The sequence below is a fragment of the Quercus suber genome, unplaced genomic scaffold (assembly GCF_002906115.3).
Source record: "Quercus suber isolate HL8 unplaced genomic scaffold, Cork oak 2.0 scaffold_36, whole genome shotgun sequence".
Classification (NCBI taxonomy): domain Eukaryota; kingdom Viridiplantae; phylum Streptophyta; class Magnoliopsida; order Fagales; family Fagaceae; genus Quercus; species Quercus suber.
Genome location: NW_027069501.1, coordinates 729,985 through 754,972, shown reverse-complemented (window position 1 = coordinate 754,972; position 24,988 = coordinate 729,985). Strand labels below are relative to the sequence as shown.

Here is a 24,988-nt window from a genome sequence, read left to right as displayed (position 1 = left end):
AACAAAAAATCATCTTGAGAGGAAATTTGATTTCTCAAAAATTCATTCTTTTAATTAGACTCATCTAATCTCACAATCAAATCATCTTTTTCAAGATTAGCCAATTTTAACTCTTCTTTAAATTTCTTAACAATTTTCAAAGATTTAGATAATTCCTTACGAAGAGTTTCAAAAGCATCAAAAAAATCAACAGAAACAATAGTGTCCTTTTTATTCAAAACATCACAGGCATCAATAAAATTAGCAGAAGCATGAGCAGAAAGACACTTCAAATTATCCATGAAAACAGGGGTCAAGGATCAGCTCTTAGATCAAAAGATCTACAATAAGAAGAGCAACCTACTCTGATACCACTTGTTAGAAAATTTAGACCCCTTAACACACAACCAGATTGAGTAGCCTAGTTAATTAGCCAAGTTGTTACTTAGTCAAATTAAGCAATTCTAGGTTAAAACAATAAAACAATCATATCAAGAAAATATAGCAGCGGAATAATAAATAACACAAGATATGATCACCCAGGAAAACCAAACCGGTAAAAAACCTGGGGAGAATTTTACCCACCTATCCTCAAGGCAAACCTGAATTCACTATGAAAGAATCGAAGTTCATACAAAAGGACTTACAAGCTCTCTGCTCGACTTCCTAATGCTACCTACCAGTATAACTTACTGACACGACTCCATGCAAGCTCCGAATCAACGGACTCCTTCTTTCTTGAATTCTTCAATCAGCTACAAGCACCTACGCTTGATATTCTTTAAGTTTCAATGGTAGCAACCTTATTGATCATCAAGATGTAGATAATATCTCTACCTTGAAAACCCTAAGTTTATGTGAAGGAAAACTCCTCAAAGATCTCACAAGAGATTCATATAAACAGCAATATGAGCAACAAAGATTTAGAGAGGTTTGGGTACAAAACCCTAAAAATAAAAGGAGGCACAAGAGGCACTCTAATCTCTCTCTCTCTCAAAAGCTACAAAAACGTGGCTTAGGGTTTCCTTTATATAGTAGGAGAAGTAGATCTGAAACCCTAATCCTTAATGGGCTTAAGTTGCTGTTTGGGCTGACTTAAAATTCTGCAGATACGATTTTTGATCGATCGAGCCTGTTCTTCGATTGATCGAACCAGGCAGAATATGAAGTCTTCTTCTTGCAGCTTGTATGTTCTTGAATCTTGACTTGAATCACCTTGAGCATTGTCTAATAAAACCTATAGACTCTAAGATCTATATCTAGACAAGTTTGTGTTCACGATTTGCCAATTTTTCTAAACATTTAGAACCTAACAAAAGGAAATTTTGAAAAAACGGAGAACCAAATCTCCTTTCTTTATCAAAACACCCGTATTGGCAAACAAACAAAGATTGAAACCCACAAGGAAAAAAATACAAACATAGATCTTGAGAACCCAAAAAAAAAAAAAAAAAGGAAATTTCGAAGAAACGGAGAAAAATAAATAAAAAAGAGATACTTACTGTAAAAATTAGTCGGTCTTTCTTCCCATGTTTTTTTTTTCCTTTCTTCCAGAGCCGATCTGGTCCTGTCGTCTTGAAATGATAGAGAGAAAAGAGAGAGAGAAGAGATACAGAGAGTTTCAGAGAGAAAAGAGAGAAAGAAGTTTTCTGGAGAGTTCGAGAGAGTAGTGAGAAAGAGAGTACGTGATCCCTTTGGTTGTTTTATATATTCAGCTAAAACGCTTCAGCCCTCTACAAACGGACAAAATAGAGAGACTCACCAAAATATTACTGTGGATGAATAGTAAAACACGTTATTTACACAGTAACAAATCACTGTAGCAGCATAGCCGCTTTTTATATAGTTAATAGAAATAGATATTGGAGTTAGTGTTGCCCTCGCCCTCAAAAAGGAAGAAAACAAAAAGTCTCTCTCCCAGAGCATTAAGTTATTTAATGAAGAATATACAGCTACGTTCTATATATATATATATATATAATAGAAAACACTGGGATTAGTGTCCGTTTGGATACAGTTGAAAACTGAAAACTGAAACTGAAAACTGAAAACTATTGTAGCAAAATAAGTTTTAAATATGTGAATAGTACTGTAGGACCTATTTTTAATGAAAAAGTTGTTGAAAAGTGAAATTTGTGAGTCCCGTGAACAGTGTACGGACCCACTGATTGGCTGAAAAAGGTTGAAAAGTCCAACCTTGCGGCTACTGTTCACATGAACAGTAGCTGCTTTGTCTCTCAAACGCATGCAAAAAAAGAAAAAGGCCAACGCAACGCGTTGGGTTTTCAGCCCAAGCCAAACAAGCACTAAAAAGGTCTCAAGCTTAGCCAAATTGTGTCAACTTTTATTTCAGATATTGGAGTTGGGATTGGGGAGGGTAGGTGGAAATGGAATAGTCATCCTTCATCATCCACTTGTATTCCTTCTAGAGCATAAGGGCGAGACCAGAGGTGGAGCTACATGTATGAATGGGGCCCAAAAAATTTTAAAAATATTTTAACTATATATAAATATTTAACATTTTAATTATTAGCCTACAAAAATGGGACTTGGCCCCCCAAATATTTGAGCTAGTCTAATAATATTTGTGGGGGGGAAAAAGGCCCAATCTAACATAGTGGGCCTAGAGCCCCATGCGAGGATTACTGTGCGTCCGAAGAGAAGGAGATGGTAAGGACAAGACCCATCTGGAAGAAGGATCCCCGAAAAGAAGGATGGTTGCCGTCCGAGGAGACCGCCTTCCATCCGAGGAGATTTTATTCCTCGGACGCGAATAGTACTGATTGATCAAACGTGTAGAAGGTCCGAATGATTTTCCTAGTAACCCCAACGATCAAGATAAGCTTTAGGTATATTTGGAGAAGATAAGAATGAGGAAATATCTAAAGGAAAAGCTACTACCACCGCATTTAAGGCACTGCAGCAATTTCTCTGGCCGCATTTATGTGGAAAAGACCTCTGAACAGTGTAACCTCACCTACTGCCATTCACAGAGAGCCAAAGAAAATACTTGACGTGACATATACTCAAGTAGAGTCACAGATGAAGAACAAGTGGACGATGGGGATGATGGGGAAGGAGGTTATATAAAGGAAAGAAGCTCCTGAGAAAAGGAGGGGGGGAATAAGGGAGAAGAAAAAAAAAAGCTTTATTGTAACTCTAAGATCTGTATTCACCACATAATCAATAATATGTCCTCTTCGGACACCAAGTCTTTGCGTGTAAATTCATGTTAGTTTATGCTTGAGGGTTGTGATTAGTTGTTGTTGATTCCATAATCAACCTAGCTCTTTCACCCATTCTCTACAAATTCATTGTTTTGGGCTTGGGCTATAAATCCTAACCCTACAATTGGCGCCGTCTGTGGGGAGAGCTTGAGTGTGAGGAGAAGTAACAGCAGTTGGTCATGGCAGAACCAGGGCAATAACCGACAGAATTTGGGGCGTCCCAGCATATAGATCCTTTTCTCAATTTGGAGCGGAGACAAGATCGTGAGGGCAGTTTGCATACTACACACATTGAGCAAAGTTAACCTCGTGGCGGAAGTCATGTGTCTCATGCAGAGAAGAATAGCATGCAAATAGAAATTGAAAGGTTAAGAAGGGAGTTGCGCCATGCGAAAAGAAAATGTACTGCCTCGCATTCTGATGAAGACTCGGGTGACGAACAAGACATCACTTATGAACAAAGGTCTCGAACTCCAATCAGTGAATCTTTTTCATATGAAGATGAACACCTTCGCAAGAAGCAACCTCAAAGGCCATCACATTGAGGGGTGGGAAATGATGCCATGAGCAAGGCTTTGAATCAAATCTCTAGGTTACCTTTCACGCGCAGGATTGAAGGAGCAAAGCTTCCTCGGCGCTTTAACCAGCCAACCTTCACTATTTACAACGGTAAAACGGACCCTGTGGAACATGTGAGCCATTTTAACCAAAGGATGGTTGTCTACTCTAGAGATGAAGCTCTGACGTGCAAGGTGTTCCTTTCTAGTCTTGGACCCGTGGCAATGAGGTGGTTCGACAACCTGAAAGCAGACTCCATCAATTCCTACCAAGAGCTTACTCAAGCTTTTGGTTCACGTTTCGTCACATACCGAAGAGTGGCCAGGCCTTTGTCTTCTCTGCTATCCTTAAGCATGCGTGAAAGTGAAACCCTTAAGGCGTATTCAGATAGATATTGGGAGATGTTTAATGATATGGAGGGCAACTTTGATGCAATGGCCCTAGACACGTTCAAGCTGGGCCTCCCTACTGATCATGGTTTAAGGACATCCTTGTTCGGCAAACCTGTCACTAACATGCGTCAACTTATGGATTGTATTGAAAAATATAAAAGGGTTGAAGAAGATCAGCAGCAAGGGAAGGGTAAGGATAAGGTTATCCCCTAGGATAGGAAGGACTTCAGGTCGGATCGTTACAACAACAATAAGTCGCGGAGAGATTTCCCTGGGCAGTCGGGGTCAACAAATGCACATGCAGTCAATACAGTGTTCAAGGAGCCAGTTCATCAAGTTTTGAAAAAGATCAAGAATGAATCATTCTTTAGGTGGTCGAGTAAAATGGTAGGGAACCTTAAGAGACGCAATCACAATCTCTATTGTCAATACCACTAAGACCATGGGCATGCCACTGAAGACTGCAGAAGTTTGTGAGATCATTTGGACTAGTTGGTCCGTGAAGGCAGGTTGAGGCATCTTTTGCACCACTTCAGTGGCCGAGAAGGTCAAGTGAATTTTGAGTCCGAGAAGAGAGATTCTATGAAACCTCCATTAGGTACTATTAACGTCATTTTCGCAATGCCAGGAAGAACAGGGTCCTGGCCGTCCAAAGTTATGTTAGGGGCTCGGCTACCAGCAGCGGATATTGGTCAAGATTCGAGGAGCACTAGATAGGCTGTCCCGCCCGTTTTAGGCTTTTCAGACGAAGATAAAGCTGGAACCATTCAACCTCACGACGATACTTTGGTAGTCACCCTCAGAATCGGGGGATATGATGTGAAAAGTGTGATGGTGGATCAGGGTAGCGCGGTGGAGATTATGTATCCTGACCTCTACAAGGGGTTGAATCTTAAGCTTGATGACTTAACTCTATAATGTTCTCGCCTAGTTAGTTTCGAGGGAAGGATGGTCACCCCGAAAGGATAAATACGACTGCCCATACAGACTGGCTCAGAAGTAGTGGAAGTGGACTTCATTGTTGTAGATGTTTATTCCCCTTATACGGCAATTGTAGCCAAACCTTGGTTACACACGCTAGGGGCTGTTTCCTCCACTCTGCATCAAAAAGTTAAATATCCATCCGAAGGGCGTGTTTGTGAAATCCGCGGAGATTAATCCTCGGCTAGGCAATGTTTGGTGGCTGCCATACGACACGAGCCCGAAACTGAATTTTCAGTTAGGGCGAAGGGAGACTTATAGCAGTTAAGAGGTCGGTTATCACCCGTTGAAGATCTTGATGAAGGCGCTAAATGCGAGGACTTAGTGCAAGTTTTAATTGGGGGCAATCTTGAAAGATACTTTCAAATCGGGTCTTAGATACCTCAACCAGAAAAGGAAGAGCTAATTGATTTCCTTAAAAGAAATATTGACATATTCGCTTGGAGTACTTACAAAGCCCCAGGAGTGGATCCAGAGTTCATTTGCCATCATTTGAGGGTCAACCCACTGAGTGTACCCAAGAAACAGCCTCCTCGACAGCCATCCAAAGAGCATGCAGATGTAGTCAAAGAAGAAGTGATGAAACTCAAGCAAGCTAGGGCTATTAAAGAAGTTTTTTATCCCGAATGGTTGGCAAATACTGTGGTGGTAAAGAAGAAGAGCGGAAAGTAGCGAGTTTGTGTGGACTTCACGGACTTAAATAAGGCTTGTCCTAAGGATCCTTTCCCTATGCCGAAAATCGATCAATTAGTAGATGCTACTGTCGGCCATCCTCGGATGAGTTTCTTGGATGCTTTCCAAGGTTACCATCAGATACCGTTAGCCCCAGATGACCAAGAGAAAACCGCTTTTGTTACCCCCATTGGTAATTACCATTATAAAGTGATGCCATTCGGTCTGAAAAATGCAGGTTCTACTTATCAGCGGATGATGACCAAGATGTTTGAATCATAATTAGGCAAAAGCGTTGAGGTCTATATAGACGATATGGTGGTAAAAAGCAAAGTTATTTCTGAGCATGTGAAGGACCTTGATAATGTTTTTGAAACCCTGAGAAGACATAAGTTGCGCTTGAAGGCCTCGAAGTGCTCATTTGGTGTGGGATCAGGCAAATTTTTGGGTTACATGGTAACACACAGCGGAATTGAGGTCAATCCCAATCAGATAAAGGCTATTCAAAATCTACAGCCTCCTCAGAATCCGAAAGAGGTTTAGAAGTTAACAGGGATGGCAGCTGCTTTGAACCGATTCATCTCTAGGTCCGCGGATAGGTGTAAACCTTTCTTCTCGCTGATCAACAAGTGGAAGGGATTTGAATGGACTGAAGAATGTGCCTCAGCTTTTCAACAACTTAAAGACTACTTGGCTCGGCCACCGATTATGTCTAGCCCTGAACCAGATGAGGTCTTATTTGCCTATATCGCGGTAGTTCCCTATGCTGTAAGTCTAGTGTTGATAAGAGTGGATCAAGGTATACAAAGGCCGGTTTGCTGTGTGAGTAAGTCTCTACATGAGGCCAAGATCAGATACTTGCCATTGGAAAAAGCTATTTTGGCAGTAGTACTTGGAACACGAAAATTGCCCCACTACTTCCAAGCACATACTGTCGTTGTGCTCACGCAACTCCCGCTTAAGACCGTACTCCAAAATGCCGACTACACGGGGAGGATAGCCAAGTGGGGCACTATTTTAGGGGCTTTTGATATGAAGTATATGCCTCGCACTTCAGTCAAAGGGCAGATCCTTGCGGATTTAGTAGCCGAGTTCACAGAACCCAGCTTAAAAGAAATAACGACAGAGAGAGACATGGTTGGAAAATCGGTTAGCATGATTTCTCAACAAGATCCTGCCCGCTGGGAAGCATATGTGGACGGCGCTGCGAGCCGGAAGAGTTCTGGAGTAGGGCTAGTCTTGATATCTCCATAGAGAATCATCATTGAAAAGTCATTAAGGCTGGATTTCGGTGCAACCAATAACGAGGCAGAGTATGAAGCCCTATTGATGGGAATGTCTATGGTCTGAAGAATGGGAGGAAAGGCAGTGGAGTTGTACTCAGACTCAAGATTAGTTGTGGGCCAAGTACAGGGGGAGTTTGAAGCAAAAGATGAAAGAATGCAAGGATACTTGAATTGAGTCAAACGTCTGCAGTTGGAATTCGAATTTTTCAGCTTGCTACATGTTCTTAGAAGCAGTAACGCACATGCTGATTCTTTGGCCACACTAGCCACCTCTTCAGAGCAAAGTTTACCGAGAGTTATCCTCGTTGAGGATTTCCATGAGCCTACCGGGACAGGAGGGGATGCAGTCCGAGTCCACCAGATCAGAGACAGTCTCTGCTGGATGGACCCTATAACCAAATTCTTGAAAGATGACATTTTGCCGGAAGAACAGGGGGAGGCTGACAAAATTCAAAGGAAGGCAACCAGATTTTGGCTGTCCGAGGACCGAAAATTATACAAACGATCCTATTCGGGACCATACCTGTTATGTATTCATCCAGAGACGGCTGAGTCGCTACTAGAAGAGTTGCATGAAAGAATTTGTGGGAGTCACACTGGAGGTAGATCTTTGGCTCACCGAGCCATTACTCAAGGGTATTGGTGGTCGAACATGCAAAAAGAAGCCCATGATTATGTAAAGAAGTGCGATCAATGTCAACAATTTGCGCCAAACATACACCAACCAGGTGGAGTTCTTAACCCACTATCTAGTTCGTGGCCATTTGCACAGTGGGGTTTGGATATAGTGGGTCCATTCCCAAAGGCCGCAGAAAACAGGAAGTACCTTCTGGTTGGCACAGACTATTTCACCAAATGGGTTGAAGCTGAACCTCTGGCCAATATCTGAGACGTAGATGTGCAAAAATTTGTATGGAAGAATATCATTACTCGTTTTGGAGTTCCTTATACTCTCATCTCGGACAACAGCTTACAGTTCGACAGTAATGCGTTTCGGAGTTATTGTAGCGAACTGGAAATCACGAATAAATACTTTACCCCTGCCTACCCTCAGAGGAATGGGCAAGCTGAAGCAGTTAACAAAGTCATAGTTATTGGATTGAAGAAGAGGTTGGACGATGCGAAGGGAAAATGGGTTGAAGAGTTGCCACACGTGCTTTGGGCTTACAGAACTACGCCTCGCAGATCTACTAGAGAAACCCCTTTTTCGATGACTTATGTCGCTGAAGCTGTCATTCCTTTGGAGACGGGGTTCCCAACTCTAAAAACTAGCTCGTTCAGTCTGACCAGCAATGATAAACTTCTAGAAACAGACTTGGATTTGATCGAAGAAAGGAGAGAAAATGCAATGGTTTGATTGGCACATTACCAGCAGAAACTCAGGCAGGGCTATGATGCCAACATAAAGTTAAGACCCCTAGAACCCGGTGATTTGGTACTCAAAAAAGTCGTTGGCACTGCGAAAAACCTAACCTGAGGGAAATTAGGACTAAACTGGGAAGAGCCATATCGTATTACTTCAGGGGCTGACATTGGGGCATATTTCCTGGAGGACTTGGATAGTCATGTAATACCACGCCCCTGGAATGTAAATAACCTCAAAAGGTACTATTATTAATCGAATCATTTCTTTGGTCACTGGGATAACTTGTCATTCTTAATTGTTCTCTAAGTGTTTTAAACTTAAATCCAATCATACCTGTAGTCCTCAGACCAGATGATTTGGGTTAGTTAACACTCCTTGTCTCTAAGTATTTAAACTTAAATCCAATCATGCCTGTAGTCCTCGGACCAGATGATTTGGGTTAGTTAACACTCCTTGTCGGTTCTTTAAGTGTTTAAACTTAAATCCAATCATGCCTATAGTTCTCGGACCAGATGATTTGGGTTAATTAACACTCATTGTCGGTTCTCTAAGTGTTTAAACTTAAATCCAATCATGCCTGTAGTCCTCGGACCAGATGATTTGGGTTAGTTAACACTCCTTGTCGGTTCTCTAAGTGTTTAAACTTAAATCCAATTATGCCTGTAGTCCTCGGACCAAATGATTTGGGTTAGTTAACACTCCTTGTCGTTTCTCTAAGTGTTTAAACTTGAATTCAATCATGCCTGTAGTCCTCGGACCAGATGATTTGGGTTAGTTAACACTCCTTGTCGGTTCTCTAAGTGTTTAAACTTAAATCCAATCATGCCTGTAGTCCTCAGACTAGATGATTTGGGTTAGTTAACACTCCTTGTCGGTTCTCTAAGTGTTTAAACTTAAATCCAATCATGCTTGTAGTCCTCGGACTAGATGATTTGGGTTAGTTAACACCCTTTGGTGATTCTACCTAAGTATTTAAACTTAAACCCAATCATGCCTGTGACCCTCGGACCAGGTGATTTTTAGCTAGTTAATACTTGTGTGTTGCTATTAATACTGAAGGTTAACTTTAGAATGAATCTTGCCTGACATTCTTAATTGTGTTTAACATCAACTCTAACCTATGCTAATATTCTTAGTGTACGTGCGAAAAGATCTATCCAACTTTTATAATACTTGTTATGTTCATTACTTAACAGCAACTTTTATGTACTGTCCTCTTCGGAACCAATTTTAGTTATATATATTATCAGCAAGACAAGGTGATTATGTTTATCTACATTACCATAATTGTAAAGTACAGTTATTTGTAGCAAGAATAAGTCATGTGACATACACCGAAAATGAAAATAAAGTCCATCTTATTAACCAAAATAGATAATCTACAATCCTTTACATTCCAAAAAAAAAAAAAAAAAAAAAAAACAGTACAAAAGAAAAACATTAGACAATTTTCTTAAGAGTATTGTAGGGTTAGGATTTGTGGCCTAAGCCCAAAACAATGAATTTGTAGAGAATGGGTGAAAGAGCTAGGTTGATTATGGAATCGACAACAACTAATCACAACCCTTAAGCATAAACCAACATGAATTTACACGTAAAGACTTGGTGTCCGAAGAGGACATATTATTAATTATGTGGTGAATACAGATCTTAGGGTTACAATAAAGTTTTTTTGTTTTCTTCTCCCTCCCCCCTCCTTTTCTCAGGAGCTTCTTTCCTTTATATAACCTCCTTCCCCATCATCCCCATCGTCCACTTGTTCTTCATCTGTGACTCTACTTGAGTATATGTAACGTCAAGTATTTCCTCTGGCTCTCTGTGAGTGGCGGTAGGTGAGGTTACACTGTTCAGAGGTCTTCTCCACATAAATGCGGCCAGAGAAGTTGCTGCAGTGCCTTAAATGCGGTGGTAGCAGCTTTTCCTTTAGATATTTCCTCATTCTTATCTTCTCCAGATATACCCAGAGCTTATCTTGATCGTTGGGGTTGCTAGGAAAATCATTCGGACCTTCCACACGTTTGATCAATCAGTACTATTCACGTCCGAGGAATAAAATCTCCTCGGACGGAAGGTGGTCTCCTCGGACGGCAACCATCCTTCTTTCCGGGGATCCTTCTTCCAGATGGGTCTTGCCCTTACCATCTCCTTTTCTTCGAACACACAGTAATCCTCGCATGGGGCTCTAGGCCCACTATGTTAGATTGGGCCTTTTTTCCCCCACAATAGCCCCTCAAAATTTTAATTTTTCCCTTGCATCTGAGGAGAAAGAATAAGATTTTGACCCGCCATGTAAGGAAAGAGAAATAAAAATAAAAAAGTTTAAAAGAGAGAACTCGTAAATACCCCAGTTTACACGTGCGCGGGCATAGAGACAAGCGCTTCATTATTGCCACTATCAGTTCCGTATTCCCAAAGCGTTGTATTAATAACTCTAGGCGGTGTTTTGTCTTTTGCATCCAACAGTGGATTGTTGATCCAACGGACAGGGTTTTTCTTCGGGATTTGGACGGGATGAACTACACCCTTTCACCTGTTCCTGTATATAAGCTCTCAGAGGAGGTTATTTTTCTTTACTTTACGCATTCTCAGAATACCCAGGGAACTCATTCATTCAAAACCCTTTAAACTTCTTCGATTTTCTNAAAAAAAAAAAAAAAAAAAAAAACAAACAAACAAACAAACCCAGTCAGAAGATTGAAATATGACGGCATAAAAAACAGGTTATGAAGAATGAAGATCCTAAGACTATTGTTAGAAATCCTAAGTCTAAGAAGTCACACCTGACTCTCCTGGCTCGGTCGGACAGTGGATACCGTCATGCCATGCGCCCGAGACAATTAAATAGTAATCTTTCATCCCTTTATTTGATTTGGGAAGGCTGGAGAACAATTTAACGATGTCGGATCGGGATTTAAGGTAGTATCCCGCCCCTTTTTAGCTATGACACTTATACATATATACCAGGTCATGCCAGGTCAGCCCTAATCCTAATTGTTGGTTCAAGGCATCGATAGCTCCTAGTATCCTAAAGGTGTTGGGCGCGTACTGCTTATGAGAGAGTCTATGATTGTGAAGGTAGTTCAAGGTAATGGAACCTATTGGGAGGGTCATTCCCCTTTCGATGAAGGCTATCATTGGGATTACAACCTCTCCCTTTCTTCGGGCCATTAGTATCCGCTCCGGAGGGCAATATCTCAGATTCACCCCCCGCGGTATGCTATAATTTTGCTTAAATTCCTCAATCAACGCCGGACTATCGACGAGATGTTGGAATTTACCCATTTTTAGAGAATGGTTGAGGCAGTGACTAGGAAACGGGTTTCGAAGGCTGAAAATACTAACTGAGAAGAAAATAAGGGACCAAAGGATGCTGAAACTTACACAGACGAGAGTGGAGAACAATCTCTGAACTCAAAATGGACTCTTGGTAGATCCTGGAAGGAAAGAAGACAGAAAATCGAAGAAGTTTAAAGGGTTTTGAATGAATGAGTTCCCTGGGTATTCTGAGAATGCGTAAAGTAAAGAAAAATAACCTCCTCTGAGAGCTTATATACAGGAACAGGTGAAAGGGTGTAGTTCATCCCGTCCAAATCCCGAAGAAAAACCCTGTCCGTTGGATCAACAATCCACTGTTGGATGCAAAAGACAAAACACCGCCTAGAGTTATTAATACAACGCTTTGGGAATACGGAACTGATAGTGGCAATAATGAAGCGCTTGTCTCTATGCCCGCGCACGTGTAAACTGGGGTATTTACGAGTTCTCTCTTTTAAACTTTTTTATTTTTATTTCTCTTTCCTTACATGGCGGGTCAAAATCTTATTCTTTCTCCTCAGATGCAAGGGAAAAATTAAAATTTTGAGGGGCTATTGTGGGGGAAAAAAGGCCCAATCTAACATAGTGGGCCTAGAGCCCCATGCGAGGATTACTGTGTGTTCGAAGAAAAGGAGATGGTAAGGGCAAGACCCATCTGGAAGAAGGATCCCCGGAAAGAAGGATGGTTGCCGTCCGAGGAGACCACCTTCCGTCCGAGGAGATTTTATTCCTCGGACGTGAATAGTACTGATTGATCAAACGTGTGGAAGGTCCGAATGATTTTCCTAGCAACCCCAACGATCAAGATAAGCTCTGGGTATATTTGGAGAAGATAAGAATGAGGAAATATCTAAAGGAAAAGCTGCTACCATCGCATTTAAGGCACTGCAGCAACTTCTCTGGCCGCATTTATGTGGAGAAGACCTCTGAACAGTGTAACTTCACCTACCGCCACTCACAGAGAGCCAGAGGAAATACTTGACGTTACATATACTCAAGTAGAGTCACAGATGAAGAACAAGTGGACGATGGGGATGATGGGGAAGGAGGTTATATAAAGGAAAGAAGCTCCTGAGAAAAGGAGGGGGGAGGGAGAAGAAAACAAAAAAACTTTATTGTAACCCTAAGATCTGTATTCACCACATAATTAATAATATGTCCTCTTCGGACACCAAGTCTTTACGTGTAAATTCATGTTGGTTTATGCTTAAGGGTTGTGATTAGTTGTTGTCGATTCCATAATCAACCTAGCTCTTTCACCCATTCTCTACAAATTCATTGTTTTGGGCTTAGGCCACAAATCCTAACCCTACAATACTCTTAAGAAAATTGTCTAATTGGTCTAGTGTTATAGAGTTTTTTTTTTTTTTTTTCCTCAAATTCATTTTTTATTGTAAAATGTTTTCTTGTGTTTGCTAAAATTTTAAATCATTCATGTCTTTGAATACTTTATTCACCAATAACTAATCATGATTGTGTATGTGGCCATAATTCTCACGCACGTACGAGGTTGATAATACGATTGTGGCCCTTATCCTTTTGATAATCACAACACTAATTAATGACATTAGTGGTGATCAGTACGTGTCAATGGTGCTAAATATGTAATGGTGTCCATCATAGTGTGTAGCCATTTGGCTAAATTCTATGACAAAAGTTTCTTTATAATTAAAGGAAAATCCTTAATTTATAATGTATTAGCAATTTAAAATTTGGATAAATTACAAAAACCTACTCGAGGTTTGGGGTATTATCAAACACATTTAAAGGTTTTATAAAATGACCAATTCTGTCCTTAGTCACTAACACAATTTTGGGAACTGTCTCAACTTGTTTACAAAACTAACCGTGTCTATTATTATTACTTTATCCGTTTTAATTTGTTTGTCTTATTTAAAAAGTCAAACTTTTTAAGAGAACATCATTTATTATCTTGTCTTTTTTATAAAAATATATAAGTTTACAAAACTACTATTAAATAAATTTATCAACTTTTTAAAAAAAAGTTATTCATAATGAGTCAATTAAAAAAGTACCCTAATTAAATTGATTTTTTTAAATATTAATTTTTTAAAATAATTTTAAAAATAAAGTATATATATAATAAGGACATTAGTAAACTAATAATTTTTATTTTTAAAAATAAGATAATATTTTAACACATTACATAATAGAATAGAGGCAAACATACTAGGAGTACTTTTTTTTCATTTTCTTCTTCTCTCCCTTCACGCCAGAATTTTTTTTCTTCTTTGTCTCTAACCTCCAGCTCTCTCTCTCTAATCTCTAAAACTCTCATGGCGAACACAGTCCCACACGCTACTAGACCTTTGTTCTCAGTGGATCCCTCATCTTCTCATCCTCCATACTGCCAATCCAGGTTTCACACGTCGTCTAGGACCCTTTAGCTTATAGATCGAAGAGTGGGTTTGGGGTTTTGAGGGAAGGAGAATCGGATAGGGAGTAGATGTTTGTTGGTCTCAGGTTTGAGAGAGAAAAGTGACATGAGAGATGAGAGACCATCATTGTGGTGGTGTTGGCTGAGGTTCACCGTGGAGGAGCATGGAGGCTCTACTCCGTTTAGATCGGTGAGATCGAAGAGAGAAAAGAGTGATTTTCAGTGAGGAGAGTTGGTTTCTAGAGAGAGCTCGAGATCGGAAAGACAGAAAGAAGGGAGAGCTCCGATCTGTGGGATAGAGAGAGAAGAGACGAGCAGAACCACTACCTGTGGTGGCAGTGATGTTCGAAGATGGAGTTACTCGAGTGGTCGGCCATAAGAGTTGCAGAGATTAGAGAGAGAGCTGGAGGTTAGAGACAAAGAAATTTTTTTTTTTTTTTTTACACTAATAATAATAATAGACGGTTCCCAAACGGTGTTTGTGATTAAGGATCAAATTCATCATTTTTAAAAATTTTTGGATGTGTTTGGTAATACCCCAAACCTCAGGGTAGGTTTTTGTAATTTACCTTTAAAATTTATATCGTACATCAAAGAAATGTTTACAATATTATTGCAAAAATTGTACAGTGCAAGTTTGACAATTTTGGTCGAGCAAATTGTAGAGCAGTTGAGCGAGATTAGGCAAATTCAAAATATTGTAGGATATAAAATTTTTCTTGGCATTCGCTCGTCACCATAGAACAAGGAAAAAAAAAAAAAAAAACTTAATATTTTGTACAGAAAGGCGAAAAAGAATTTCTTGAGAAAACCTTGCCGAAGCCAAAAAGGTCTTTTAACCTCTCCATTAATTGCCATATTATTGACAGGACTTTACCACCAAAACACTAAAATGACCTACTATGTGTTTGGAGTATTGTTCTGAAACCACTGAGATCAAGTAAAATTCTCAAACAGCCTTGAATTAGTCAAGAAATTGGTTAAATGGCAGACTTATCGACTTACAGCATCAAATAACTGTGATGACACAAGGCTGGATTAATCAGCACTTGAAAGCAAGAGAGGAAAACCAGGCTATATTGTCTCTTTACATATATATTGCAACAATCTTCATAGTGGATTTGGTTACATATTATTCAGGAAATTTGAAAATTTATTTAGCACTTAAATTTTAAGGAAATGCTAGTGCAAGAAGCTGAAATATTGCTAACTAGTTTAAGCCTCCTCACATCTTCCATTGGTTATTACATTACCAAAGCGCAATACGTTATGAAACCCAAAGTCTAATTTGTTTACATTTTCTTATAGGGAACACTATTTAAGATCAGTGACTTCATGTGCTCCTCTAGACTTGGAAGGCGATGTTTCTCGTCATAACTGTACATCAAAGGAACCATCCTTGCAGCATTAAGAGAAGCCTTTATAAAAGACGCTGGAAAAGGATTTGGGTTAAGGCAATCCTTGTTGAGTTGCTTCCATGCATTTGAAATCATTTTGATAACATGACTTTTTGCATCTTCGACTGAACAGCCGTGATGTTCTTTCCTGTAGCACTCAATATAGGATCCATCATGACCGTTTTGATCCTCATCCTGCAGATAATCCTAACTAGTTAGTGAGTTAACCTTAAAAGCTGCAAACATATACACACACATATATATATATATATATTATATGAAAAATTTTAACTTTTTGTCTCATCTTTTACCAGATAAATAACATATATATGTTTCTAAAAATAAACTAATTTTTATTTATTTATTATTTTTTTATCTCACATTTAACAAATAAATAAACGAAAATTACAAGATACTAAACTTACTTACGAAATGTTTTTAATAATTATTAACTTGCCCTGATATAATCATTATAAAAATGATGTTAATAATAAATTTATATAAAAGTGAAGTTCTCTCAACCCACTTCACCCAACTTTTGATTTCAACAAAGTGTGGAAAGGGTTGGAGGAAAGAACTGGTTTCCCTCTAATATATTATTTTTCCGATTTTTCTGAGAAAACTATGACCCTTACACGTGGATGGCTGTGGTTCATGCGACAAAAGGTAGAGTAAATGAGAGGAAATTCAATTTCCTTTGACTTCTAACATGCGACTGTCCTATTCCTCGCTTCCACTGCCCTTTAGGCCACTATATATCTATTATTGGTGGGATCACTCCCTTATTAAAACTGGACAAATTATGTGTGGCTGCTTGTGAATTTAATCTTATTCTCTTACCTGGGCATTTCCGAGGTCATCCCAGAGTCGAAGAATTGTGGCTATGGAAGATGTAATGCTGGGATTGCTGTCCAGAAGTTCAACGGTCTCCTTGCTAATTCCCTCACCCAAGAGAAAGAACATGTGAACGAGCACGACGTGCAATCCTGTACTCACATGTGCATTCTTCATGTACTCCTCTGCCTTGGGCATGTTCCCAGAAGCAAACCATTGTGCTTCTAATAGGAAGGCATTACACAATCTGGCCCACTGTAACAATTAATAATTGCAAAGGTGTAGCATGAGTAATCTTTTCAAAATTTTACTAATCACATGAAAAATATGTCAAAATACAAAGTTTGACCATACACATCAAGCCAAGAGCGAATTTCATCCTTGAAATCTGACTAATCACTATATGTCTCTAGACTAAAAGGGACCATTTGAAAGTTGAAACAATCCTTTTTATTATTTATAACATATCTAAGAGAGTAATGTCGTCATGTCATTTAAGGAATCTAAAGCAATCATTTTAAATTTCAAGATTTAAAATTATTAATAAACTAAAATTTAGGGAACAATATGTATTTTTCTTTAGAAAATAATTGTGTTTGATAGTTATAATGTCAATGTATATACCGCTTTTTTTAGGGAGTCTATAGGGTTCCATCCAGTCCTTTTGTAGACCTTATAGCTGATTTCATCGGTAATGTCATAGAGAGCCATGAAACATATCTTCAAAGAGTCTGGTAATTTCTCAGTTGCTGATAATTCCCATCTACGTGCACAGAAAAACGTAGTAATTACACATAGTGAAATAGTAAAACAAAGCAACTCATATTTTTCTATTGTTTTAATTATCACACATTTATTATTTCACAATTTTTTTATTTTATTTTTTATACATTCACTTTTATGAGTTGAAATGTGGACATTTTTAGAATATGAATATTCTTGCATCAATTATATATTGGTGTAAAATGGTGGAATAAAACCAAGTGTAAAAGAATATTTAACAATTTTCCTATATGGAACAAACACACGTACCGATTCACTGCATTTGTGAAGAGAGTGAGTTCATCTAGTGTTCCGTAAACATCAAACATGTCGTCTATCACGTAAACCATAGCTATGGGTTTTGTGAGCTCAACTCTTTGATATGTCAGGCTTGGATCTGTGAGGCAAGCCGCAGTCCACATGTACCATTTAAGTGGTTGATTTCTCGCAAAGTTCAACTTTTTAGCCAGACCTAAGCCTTTCCACCATCTTTTAGGAGAAATGATAATTTAGAATAGTATCAAAGTATATAGGCAATCTGAGTTCCAAAATAATTAATAGACAATCATAACAAAAAAATTCCAGAGTCTCATTGAACTTACTTGAAAATTTGAAGAAGTTCCAGTTGGTGTATGGACTGGACCATTTTGAAGTCCATCTTTGCTAGTTCTTGTAAATGTTTTACCCAACCCCTTGCCCCTTCGAAATTGTCAGGGAGGCCCTTAGCCATGAACCTTGGCAAACTCTTATGATAGGGATGCTCCAATGTGTTTAGAATGAATCTAGCTTGTTGGTGATCAAGATGTTTGATGTTAGCTTCGAGAAGATGGCGACTGAAATCTTTAGCTTCATCAAGTAAGTCTTCCTCATTGATGCTTACCTCCGACGCATCATATAATTCCATCAATCCACTTATGTGTTCACCTAACTCCAATTTAAAATTTCCTTCTTTGTTCTTGAATTTGTTAAATACATCTGTGTGACAAACAATTTGCAGCAATTTATTGACTTTCAAGGAATGTGTTTTTTCTACAATTGGTAAGTTACACATATCTACGTTATCAAGTGAGTCTTGAACCCGTAAATTTACTCTCTAACTTATTTGAGTTAGAGCTCAACTGCGAATAATTTTATTTTATTTTTAATGTTTATCTAAAAATGTTTTTGTTCAATTTTTAGAATCAAACGCTATTTGCCACCCAATCCTTGGAGATGTAATTATAACCATGCTGTGATAATTACAAGCATAACGTAATTTAGGTAAAAAGAAAAATCCATTCTCACCTGCAGAAACATGATAGCCATCTTGTCTCAATAATCGAAAACGCAGTGCAGCCTCATAAAGATCATGATCATGACCTGCATGAGCGTTAAAAATCATATACTGCCTTTTTAGGATTGTTTCAATCTCCTCTTGGAAGTGGTACTCAATTCCTAAGCGCTGGATTGCATCAACCATGTTCAAACCTTCGAAAGGATCTTCAACTAACTTGCTAAGTATGTTTTTGAATTTCTTTAGTTTTTGCACGTATTCAACATAAAAATCATCCTGGAAAAAACAATATAGCCCTCTTAAATTGTGAAAAGTTAGGTCTGGAAAAACAAGAAAAAGAAATGGCGAAAATGGTTATGCAAAACTTAACCGTGGAACTGTGATATTCAGGAAGAAAATTGTAGTCTTCTGTGGGAAAATAATTGACGGCTTGATCTTGGGCAATGCTGCTTCCTTGTGCCTTTTTCATACAAGTATCGTCGATGAGGTAAGTAATCTTTTCAGCATTTTGGATATTTTTGAAACCATTTTGAGGGTTGGAGGAAGAAGAGGATGCACAAAAGAAGGCCATGGACACTGTGATATAAGTATCCCAATTAATTTTGAGCTGGGAGAGAGAGAGAGAGAGAGAGAGAGAGAGAGAGGCGTGTTGATATGATGAACTGAGATACCCAATTTATAGGAAGTTGGTAATATGAAGCCAAAGACACCAGTCCTTTTCTCAACCCAAAAAAAAAAAAAAAAAAAAAAAAAAAAGAAAAGAAAAGAAAAAGAAAAGAAAGAAAGAAAGAGAAAGAAAAAGAAAAAAAAAAAAAAACAATCTCCAACCATTCCTTTTTTGTTTTTATATGAAAAATATTTTCTTATTTTTGTGGCTACCAATGTAGTACTGTAGTTGTATGGCACCCTGAGAAAAGGTCATATGAATGGGAAAACTATGCTATACAAAGAAAAACCTTATTCAGCAGACAGATTTGTAGCTACATGTGTTTCATGTTTCAAGTTTCAACAACGCTCAGTCAAGGTATAAAAAAAAACCTTATTTTTCTATTTTTATGAGCATGTATTTGATTCTTTGAATTATGTTGCTATATAAAAAGTCAAAATATGAAAGATTATTTCTTCTGTCTTATCTCCTACACCTCCATTAAATAATTTCATACTTCTTAGTCCATAAAAATAAAAATAATAAAGATAGATAAAAAGTGAAAGTTAGAATTTAGTGTGGTCATCTTGATGGTCTATATCCATTGTAAAAGCCCTTGACAGCTATATTAATATGGTATTACTATAAATCCAAGTGGAGTTTATAATTAATTTGAGTACCCTTTGCTAAGTGCTAACCCTAGAATAACTTAGGGTTAGTCTCTTGGGTCATAATAATATTTATAACACGCACCCTCCTCAGAATTAAGGTGGAACATTGACTTTGTGAGGTTTTGAATCAATGAATGTGACCAATCTAAAAATACATGAGTACACAATAGCTAGGTCCGGCAGAAGCAAACAACCACAATTAATGATGATATATATATATATATATAGGCTAACACCAGTGATTGAAGTATTGTGTATGGACATCATTACTAGCGCCTGCATATTTGGAACTGGCAACTAATGTCTAGTTGAGCTAGCACTACCTTCTTCTTTTGGAATAGCAGCTTCCTGAAGCCTTATGTAGTTGCATTAATTAGTTCCTTGCAAGTTGCAACTCCAAAAACTCACAGCCACAACAAATTGGTTACAAAACCAGAAATTTGGACGGCAAGATAAGTTTAGGTTATACAATCTGTTTGAGATCTGTTTATTTTGTTGAAACTGAATTTTTTTTACTAAAAGTAATGTAGATACATATAAAAGTTAGTTGAAATAGTACAATGCGACCATAAATAATATCAAAAAGTAGAATGAGACTCATGAATAGTATCAAAAATAAACTGAATAGTAAAATAAGTTGGCAAAAATAATTTTTATCAAACGCACACTTATATAACTTTAAAAGAGTTATATCTTTTTTTGACTTTTGATTTCATTCAAATTTGATAGTAAAAGACACATTTGAGGCAATGTCATGCAGTTTCTAAATATTAGTGATAGAGCATTAAAAATATTGTCTTCTCTCTCTCTCTCTCTCTCTCTCTCTCTCTCTCTCTCTCTCTCTCTCTCTCTCTCTCTCTCTCTCTCTCTCTCTCTCTCTCTCTCTCTCCAACTACGAAAAGTGTGTTGCCCTCAGAAAGGAAGAAAACAAAAATTATCTCTCCCAGAGTACTAAGTTATTTAATGAAGAGTATACAGCTACGTTATAATATATATAAACAAAAAAACACTGGGATTAAAAAGGTCTCAAGCTTAGCCAAATTGTGTCAACTTTTATTTCAGATATTGGAGTTGGGATTGAGGAGGGTAGGTGGAATTGGAATAGTCATCCTTCATCATCCACTTGTATTTCTTCTAGAGCACAAGAGCGAGACCAGGGGTGGAGCTACATGTATGAATGGAGCCCAAAATTTTTTAATTTTTTAAAAATATATATAAATATTTAACATTTTAATTATTAGCCTACAAAAATGGGACTTGGCCTCCCCCAAATTTTTGAGCTAGTCCAATAATGCTCTTAAGAAAATTGTCCAATTGGTCTAGTGTTATAGATAAATTTTTTTTTTCCTCAAATTCATTTTTTATTGTAAAATGTTATCTTGTGTCTGTGAAAATTTTAAATCATTCATGTCTTTGAATACTTCATTAGTTCAATTGAAATTTTTCTACTCACTTTGGTTGATAATTCACTAACTTATATTAAAAATGAAAACTTTAAGGATTCACTATATATGGAGGATACTAAGTTATATATGTATATAAATGTTTGTGTTTATGCATGTTTATGGAAGTTTATATAAGCTAATAAATTAGTATCATAAGTTAGCCCCCCAAATAAAAATGTCTGGCTACACCCCTAGGCGAGACAAAATAGCATAATTAAAGAATGAAAGAAAGGGAGAGCCTTTAAAAATCCATTAATCCCTTTAATTTCATTTCTTACTCTCTCATTTTTTTTAACGTATTTATCTATTTTTGGCCTTTATTGGCTTTAGATTGATATCTAAAACTATATTATAATTCTGAATTAATTAAACAAGCTAAGTTTATCATGTAGCTCCAATAAGCTGTGGCATAATGCAGGAGAAGGAGATGAGTTCAGAGAGGTTTGGAGAGATATGAGAGAGACAGAGAGTAGCAAAGAAGAAGAAGCTGGTTGGGTGGAGAGAGTTAATAACTCATTATTCTTAAAGAAATTTGGCCCAACCGTATGTGTTTGTTTAGGGTTTCTTTTCTCACAACCCTAGACATATATAAAGTTTATTTTAAAGTCGTCATACACAAATACAGAGACCAAGAGATTTATTTTCTCTATGAGAAGTTATTGTGTTTGTACGCCATAGGGTTTTGTAACCAAGTACTTCTTAATCTTTATTTGTTAATGAAGTGAAGAACTTTGTAACCAACACTATCTGTTCAAGTTGCTGGAGTTAGTCACGTACTGAGATTCATGCTAAAGATTAGTCACAGATTGAAGATTTGTACATCAAGGAAAAGAAGGCTACTACAAGATCAAGTTCAATTGGGTATTAGAGCGAAGGTTCAAATGTAGGTTGATATTTCGGGATAGGCCAAGGTAGTTGATAAGATTCCTTATACTTGTAACTGTTTGACTGTTGATTAGTGGATTCCTGGGAGTGGTGATCTTAAAATCACCTGGTGGGGTTTTTGTCTTGCAAGATTTTCTCCATTTGTCAACAAATCACTGTGTCAAATTTATTTTCTGCTGCATTCAATAGTTTTGGTGATTTGTTGGTGCCTCCACAATTTGCATGCAATTTACCTAATTAATTAACTTGAGTAATTGAATTAATTAATTGGGTCAAACTATCTTAACCCAACATAAAGTACTTAAAGAACTTAAGGTAGCCACATATTCCCAAGGTAGTCAAAATCGGGATCCTATGTAAGATTGCAGGAGGTAGGTAGGATCGTAGATTGTAAGATCGGATCGTGGATCGTAAGGTCCTATCTATTTTCAAATTTAAAGCAAAAAATGCATTGATAGTGACTTTGTATATTGAATAATCATGTAAATTATGAATTCTTCCAAAAAAAAAAAATAATAAATAAAGATTTTGATCTTATGATGTAGTTTGCATGTCCTACATTGCTATGTCTATGCTAACGAAACAAATATATTTAAGTTTTGATACAATGTATTTAAAAAGTTCAGTGAATATTTAATTAGAAACTAAGTAAGTACCAAAATACTAGCACACTTATTCCTTCAACAGTAACTCTTAAACCCTCATCATCACCTAATATTGATAACCAAATGATACAATAGTGATCACCCATTCACACTATGCGCATGTAGCTTTTATTTATTTATTTTTTAAATCTATAACAGAAGACTTTAGAATTGTTACTTCATTATCTTCATCAAAATTTGTACCATCATTTTTTAGTCGACACCCTTTGCTAACCACTTATCATTCGAGGACAAGTTCTTCGAACCAATTTCTTCTTTTGCACTTGATGATTTAGGTATTTTCTTTTATCTTCAAGTTTTACATAACAAATACCAACTCATTCTTTTTTTTTTTTTTTTGGGGGGGGGGGGGTTTAAACAATATTCTCCTTTTTTAGTGTACTTAAAGTTGTACCAATTTTAATAGAGAATTCTCAACTAGGAATAATATACCAAAGTCATTTGGTCTTGCTATTCCAAATATACTCTAATTACTTTCACAACCTAAAGAGCTATATGTTAAATTCAATATTCTTATAGCAAAATTTTTCAATTCAAGAAAGTCATCTTCATATGAGTCCCACCACTTAGTTGGTACTTTTATGAAGTATAATTTCTTAGTCTTGAGAGTACAAATTACAACATATAAAGATGAAATTAAAAAAAAAACTGATTTTTACGTTTTGGTAGGATCGGTAGGATCCTATACGATCCTATTATCCTACATGATTTTACATATGATCTTACAATTTTAACAATCATTGTGTGATTCTAAATGTTTTGGTGAGGTGGAATCGTAAAATCATGCGATTCTATTATCTAGATCGCGATTTTGACAACCATGCATATTCCATATTTTGAGTTGTATAGGACTAGACATTCTTGCTTTTTGAGGAAATGTTTTGATATATGGGTTTTTATATATGGGTATTCAATTGTCTTTTGCTTTGATATATAGGTTTTACTAACCTATATTCCTATGGCATTCAACAATAAACTACTTTAATAAACTTTTTATATGAAAAAACGAAAAAGTGACTTAACATTTTTTTTTTTAAGTTTTTCAGTTTCTAATAAATTTTTTTAAAATAAATAATTAATGTACTTTTTAGGGGTATAAATTAGCCGGATTCTTGATATATATATATATATATATATTCTTGTAGTTAGGTTTATATAATTCATATATTTCATTAGGCCGTGCCTCTTGCCTGAGCTAAACCAACAATTCAGTGTTCAGGGTTTTTATTTTTATTTTTTTATTTTGAGAATTAGGAAATTGAAATAAACAATTTCTGAGAAATTCCAGTTTCGAAAGAAACTTCATTGTCACAGTGTACCACCATTTCAAAAAATTGAACTTGACCTCGAACAGCCATGGCCCCCCACTCTTGTCAATTCCTGTGAAGTATTAGTTCTCCTAACACCACTGTGTCCCACTCTCACATGCACATGTAAAACGAGCTAGTCATCCATCATCACTTTCGACAAAATTCGTATTATCAGAGCACAGTTGACGAATACCACTGTGTCCCACTCTCACATGCATATGGAAAAAACGAGGAAAATAGCGGTCTTCTGTCGCTGTTTTCACATTGAAATCATGTAAGTGTATAACCTCATCACATATTTGTTTCACGATTAAACTACCTCGTGATGGACTCTACATGCGATGTCTGATTGATCATTGATTTATATTTTGGGTTGGCTTTCTCAGTGATTTTAGATTTTGAACCAAGCACAATTTTTGAAGGCTGCGTATACCTAAAACCAGGGCCGGCCCAAGGCCTGGGCAAACCTAAGGCCACACCAAAAAACAAAATTTTCCATTAGGGGAAAAGACTCCACTTCCCATGATTAAACCCCTAAATTTTTATAAAATTATATATATATATATATTTTTAAAGGTTGTATATTTTTTTTATTAGGGATATTAAAGATACTACAAATTTTACTTTTGACTTACAAATTGTCATATTATTAATCTCAAAAAAGTGATATAAATATTCATTAGTTAAATTGATGAAGTTCATCAATGATAGTCAATATCACATTATATTTTTAACGTTGTATAGTGTTTTTAATTAGTGCATTTTTCTTTTTCATTTTGATCAAGACTCTCAAAATATGAGACTAATAGAACCTTAATCTAATTGAAACCCTAAAATGTTTCAAAAAGATGTTGCCAATGTGTTAAATCATCAATCATAGACTAATTTCTCCTAATAGTTTGAGACTTTAATTTTTGTAAACTGGT

At 37.0% G+C, this 24,988-nt stretch overlaps 1 protein-coding gene across 1 annotated transcript; it reads right to left on the bottom strand.

Annotated features, from left to right (window-relative positions):
- Positions 1–15,251: 15,251 nt before the first annotated feature.
- Positions 15,252–19,083, bottom strand: LOC111989152 ((3S,6E)-nerolidol synthase 1). Its single transcript, XM_024020943.2, has 7 exons — positions 18,811–19,083; positions 18,452–18,716; positions 17,770–18,142; positions 17,438–17,656; positions 17,030–17,168; positions 16,412–16,660; positions 15,252–15,766 (listed from the first exon to the last, which is right to left on the bottom strand). Exons 1-7 carry the CDS (start codon positions 19,009–19,011, stop codon positions 15,467–15,469), a joined length of 1,746 nt encoding a protein of 581 aa, XP_023876711.1. The 5' UTR covers positions 19,012–19,083; the 3' UTR covers positions 15,252–15,466.
- Between the last annotated feature and the right edge of the window lie 5,905 nt (positions 19,084–24,988).

Bases quoted from the DNA above. Each gene is read 5' to 3' on its own strand.
- LOC111989152 (XM_024020943.2), bottom strand. From the start codon at position 19,011: ATGGCCTTCTTTTGTGCATCCTCTTCTTCCTCCAACCCTCAAAATGGT. The intron at 18,717-18,810 runs GTTAAGTTTTGC...TGTTTTTTCCAG, and splicing joins CTGAATATCACAGTTCCACG to GATGATTTTTATGTTGAATA. The intron at 18,143-18,451 runs GTGAGAATGGAT...TTTGTCACACAG, and splicing joins TGGCTATCATGTTTCTGCAG to ATGTATTTAACAAATTCAAG.